Here is a 5,801-nt window from a genome sequence, read left to right on the forward strand (position 1 = left end):
CACCAACCTGGACATTGGATCAAAAACTGTCCACTAGGCACAAATCAAGAGCCAATTGAAATTAAGAAGAGCACAGGTATTCCCAGAAGTTTTATGGTACCAGTTGAAGGACCTTTGGTACCTGGTGCTATGATGACACCTACAGGACATTATGCTGTTCCTGCTATTGATCAGTAAGCAATACAATATGCATTACTAAATTATAGATATAATACATATATATAATCAACAAGTAAGAATATTAAAACCTATAATGCTTGAAGCTGGATCTTTAATGCTTTAAGTCATTTAATGTGAAATTTATATATATATATATACTATATATATGTATATAGTATATATATACTATATACATATGTACATGCATATATATCATATTTGTAGTCATTCAAACTACATGCCGAATTGGTGTTTTCCAGATTTATAAATGCAATTAAACTACTAATAATATCACAAATTAAATTTAATTGACAAGTAAAATTTTAATAATTTGATGCTTAATCTTATCATATTAGAAAGATATTAATGTGCTGAAAAAACTGTAAATAAAGGACCCAACACATTTCTTATAGATTTTGGTTCCCGGTCAAATCTTCTCATATTTCGGGAAATTGTAGTTCCAGATGTTTTGATTAAAAGTATCAATGGGCGCGATCTCCTAAAATTAACAGTTTTCGAGATATAACTGTTTAAACGGTTAATTCTATTATTTCGGATATTGGACGATATAAACAATCTTGATCTCACATGATTCTATAGACTTGAAAAAAATACTTGAATGAATCTTTTAACATGCGAAATAAGGCTATCAGTTGCATTTCACTTCGCGATCTTAATTGTACAGTTTTTCAGTACATTAATATCTTTCTAATATAATACCGGTAGAGATGTAAAATTAGACGTCAAATTTCAATTACTTAACAGTAAAAATTATGGTAAAACGGTAATTTATTGATAATTTTTATTAGCTTTTCATTGAATTACTTAAAATTATTCTATATTTCTATTTAGATATTTTGGCAGTAGTGCAATTACAGAAAGATTATTATATTTTTGATGTATAATTGTGTCTTTGTTTTTACTTTAATAGAAATTTTAACAATTTAGTTGTTAAAATAGCAAAAAAATGAAAGTTTTACAAGTTTAATTGTAAAGTAAAAAAAAAAAAATAAAAAAATATAAATAAAAAGATCAAAATATGTACAAAATAGTTCACGAGGGGATCTTAGTCTAAAGTGCTAAGAAATAGGAAAAATTTAGGAATTTTTTTTTTAACTATAACTTTTAAAACCTTTAAATTTTAAAGACACTTATACATATTTATTAGTTAATTACAAATTTTTTTAAATGATTTTATAAAAATTTGTCCGAGATATATCCGCCATATTGTATGAGGCGCTCGTGTAACCATAATTTGCTGTTGATATTGTACAGCCCATCCAAACGATCTGACAAGGAAGATTAGGCAACTCAAAAATTCAGAAAATTCTGAAACATTGTGTGCAAATAGAGCAGTTTATCCGTAACGCAGAACTATTTTTTGTTTGTGCGAAATTACTGTTAATATAATTTTTTTTTTAAGTACATTGCAACTGGCTACTCGATTAAAAGATAAAATTAAATGAAAATATTTTATACAAATAATTTATTTATTTCATTCATACTTTGTTTTTAATTGTGTGAAGTATTTTGTGCATTCTTTTATATATATCATAAAAATATTTTATCGATTTTAGGTTTGATACACTATTATTATTATTATTATTGTTGTTGTTGATTAATTACATTAATTAATCTATTATTGTTGTTGATAATTCACATTGAATTATTTACAGCATTAAAGATCCAGCTTCGATCGTTATAGGTTTTAATGTTCTTAGTTGTTGTGTATTTGCATTATGGTTTTAATAAATTATTTATAATTATATATGTAATTGTGATTTTTTCCTATTTTTAGTCAAGCTTATAAGGAAGGTAAGAAGGAACGACCACCATTTTCGCAAGATCCAGAACCAGTAGCAGAGAAGCCAGAGATACCAGAGGATTTGTTATGCAGTATTTGCAAAGATCTTTTAACGGACGCAGTAATGATTCCATGTTGCGGAAATTCCTTTTGTGATGAATGTAAATCTCACCAATTTATTAATTATGATATCAATTATTTAAATCTTTACATCTTTATTACATTTACACATATTTACACACACACACACACACACACACACACACACACATATATATATATGTATATACATATAGTATATACATATATATATGAGGAGCAGACTTTCAAAATGTGTTTCATCCAAAATTTGTAATTTTCAAAAAACAAGAAAGAAACTACGCACACATGAAAACTACGCACTTTATAGAAAATATGTCAATCAGTATAATGTGAAATATTAATCAAAATTGCTAAATAATTGTTAAAAGGGTTAAACAAATGCATTTTGTTTGTTTCTAATTTTCATCTAGTTTGTCTCTGGTAAAAAAAAAAAACACTTCAAAATGTCTACGTTTTTTCAGCATATAAATTAACGATGAAAAAATGCTTTTTTTATTTTGAACATCTCAGAGTAGTTATAATATGAGTCTTTTAGACACTAAACACTCCGTTATCTCTTAACTAAAAAAATGAAATCTTAGACAAAATGCATTTTGAAAGTCGGCTCATGTGTATAACTATGTGTAAATATAATAAAGATGTACACACACTCACACTCACAGACACAAATTTCTGTATATTACAGGTATTCGTACACTTTTATTGGAATCCGAAGAACATGAATGCCCAGATTGTAATGAGAAAGATGTCTCTCCGGAAACTCTTATACCAAATCGATTTTTACGTAATGCAGTAATGAATTTTAAAAATGAAACTGGTTACGCTAAAAGACAAACGTATCGGTCTCCTGCTCAAAATGCTGGACAAACCACTATATCAATAGATCAGTCGAAAATTGAAATACAGCAAGTTGCGAGTCATGTATCTTCTCAGGCTAAAACTGTTCAATCACCTATTGCTTCTAATGCACCATCGCAAGAACCTGTAGAACTGTTATCCACTAATCTTGAATCTCCGCAACACTTGTCAACCAATCTCTCTGGTTCACAGCCATCAACCAGTAAGTGCTTTTGATTAATTGATGTTATCAGGTTTGATGTATGTATATTTAAAATAATAATAAATAGATCCACACTCTATAATACAATAATAGTTTATACCACATATACAGGATTGTGCGCATTACCTCAAAAAGTAACGTGTTACTGTTATCGTTAATTTTTGAAAAAAGTAACTCGTTACCAATTTTAAAGAGTAACGCGTTACCGTTACTATTGCTTGAAAAGTAACGATTCGTTACTTTTTAGTTACTTTTTTTGGTAATTATTTAGAATACTCCCCCCCCCCTCTCCTCCACCTTAAATCTTAATAAAAATACACTTATTCGATGTGTTTTCACTCAAAACGAAAAAATCTGGCAAAAAAACACGACGGTCGGTTTCGTGAATCGAGTTATTAAGTATTAAAGTTGAAGACTTTAGAGATTCTCTGCTAATGCAAAGAATTTGTGTTTTTAAAGCAGTAAATTTGTGTTTATAAAACAATGAATTTGTGTTTTTAAAGCAGTGAATTTGTATAATTAATGCAGAATGTATACATAGAGCTGTATCAAATCTGGATGATAAATAGTTTAATCTCTAAAGTCTCCAACTTTAATGCTTAATAACTCGATTCATGAGGCCGATCGCCGCATTTTTTTTTTTGCCAGATTCTTTCGTTTTGAGTGGAAACACGTCGAATAAGTATTGTATTTTTATTAAGATTTATGGTAGGGGGGGAAGATATTCTAAATAATTATACTGTTTTTTAAATAATGCTAAAATAAATTATTAGATTTTAAAATTACATTAGCTAACATAATTAATTTGATATTAAATGTGAAATAACTATTCAAACTTGAAACTCTACTAACTAGTTTATATAAAGATGTTAATATATTGAAAAACTGTTAATAAATTTATTGCGAAAAATATTACCTCGGCTGGGACTTGAACCCGGATCTCTTGTATTCCGTACGAGTCCTAAGGCCTCGGTAGTCTAATGGCTTAGGACTCTCGTATGGAATACAAGAGATCCGGATTCAAGTTCCAGCCGAGGTAATATTTTTCGTAATAAATTTATTAACAGTTTTTCAATATAATAACATCTTTATAATATGTTGCTTGATTGTAGCATCAAATTATTAAAATTGCTTGTCAATTTAGTTCGCGATTACTAGAATAGTTTTAATTGCGTTTATAGTCCGGAAAAATAATTCGGCGCGCAGTTTGAAAAGACTACAATATGGTATATGCAAGTACATATATAGTGTATATTAGTAATTCAAGATTGAATTATTTTAAGCAATAAAGATCCAACTTCGACCGTAATAGGCATTTTAAATTTCTCGTATTGATTGTATTTCTCACATATGCGGTCTAAAATAAAGATTCTTAACATTCTCTATATTAAATTTATCTACAGTTTTATTAATTCTTTATTTTCCTAATATCGTTATTTTAATGTATTCATTTTTGTAAGAATTTAGATTAAACAGATAATAGATTAAACATTGTTTTTAAATGTTAATGTTCTCTGGTGGAAATAAATCGGTGAAATTTTTATCAATAGACATATTTCAGTATAATTTATAATGAAATATGGATCAATTGATAGAGATTTTCAGTGATTTTCAGTGATTTCAGCGATTTATTTCAGCAGGATACTATTATCTTATATGTTCAATATTTATTGCCCATTCCAAAAATTTACAGTATACACATATATGTAATATAAATTATATATTTTCAATAAATAACAAGAAGCAACCAGATTTTTATGTATTTCAAATTCTTAGAATATAGTTTCGACCTTATTATTATATAAAATAATACAATATAAGTAATTTTTGGCTGAATTGGTTTCAATTTTAACTCTGATCGCATTTGCTTCGTGTGAATTAATTTGACTTATTAATTTGTTTCAACTACTGGTTTATATTCTTGTTAAATATTTGCATTTGAGAATGTATGCTGATACATTTTTATTGAATGACTCAACATGTTTAAATAATTTTATCATCATTATGGACTAATTGCGATCAATATAATGAAAAAATGTAACTAAGAACATTACAAGACTGAAAGCATTGCATTATTGCGACAGAAGATAAATATGAAGGAATACTACCAACACTTTGCGTAACTATAATCTATAGAAATTGTATCTAATCATTTTATTAATTTTGTTAAATTTACGTGCTCTAACATGTATACACAGATTGACCTAATAATAAGGTCGAAACGTATGTTCCAAGAATTTGAAATACATAAAAATCTGGCTTGTAGCCCCTTCTTATTATTTATTGTTTATAATTAGTTCTCTTTAATAAATTATTTTTTTAAACAATAATTTTCTAAATTATTACTTATAATTATTCTCAATTCATAATTATTCATTTCCAATATAATGTATATAATACATATCTTTATATAAAATATTAAAAATAAAAACATATTTAATGTTAAAAGTTTTAAAAAATAATACAAATTTTTAAAAAATCTAGTAAAAGTGTGGAAGCAGTGTTGATAAGTTGGGAAGCACACCCTATTGTTTATTATTGAGATATCTGTACATCTCATCGCACGAGATGAACGGAAGGGGTGATTACTTCACGGATCTCTTCAGTATAGTTAGCACGAGGAAAATGTTCTCCGGGAAGCGAACGAGGGGAGTGGTTGTATAACATCCAGTTCAG

At 27.6% G+C, this 5,801-nt stretch overlaps 1 protein-coding gene across 1 annotated transcript in view; it reads left to right on the forward strand.

Annotated features, from left to right (window-relative positions):
- Nucleotides 1–5,801, forward strand: part of LOC108757233 (E3 ubiquitin-protein ligase RBBP6) — a 29,879-nt gene that overhangs the window by 1,756 nt on the left and 22,322 nt on the right. The window contains 3 exon segments of the mRNA XM_018501682.1: nucleotides 1–173; nucleotides 1,958–2,124; nucleotides 2,751–3,125. The exon segment at nucleotides 1–173 is cut by the window's left edge and continues 3 nt beyond it. Of these exon segments, the coding sequence (XP_018357184.1) occupies nucleotides 1–173; nucleotides 1,958–2,124; nucleotides 2,751–3,125 (715 nt within the window).

This window comes from Trachymyrmex septentrionalis, unplaced genomic scaffold, assembly GCF_001594115.1.
Source record: "Trachymyrmex septentrionalis isolate Tsep2-gDNA-1 unplaced genomic scaffold, Tsep1.0 scaffold134, whole genome shotgun sequence".
Classification (NCBI taxonomy): domain Eukaryota; kingdom Metazoa; phylum Arthropoda; class Insecta; order Hymenoptera; family Formicidae; genus Trachymyrmex; species Trachymyrmex septentrionalis.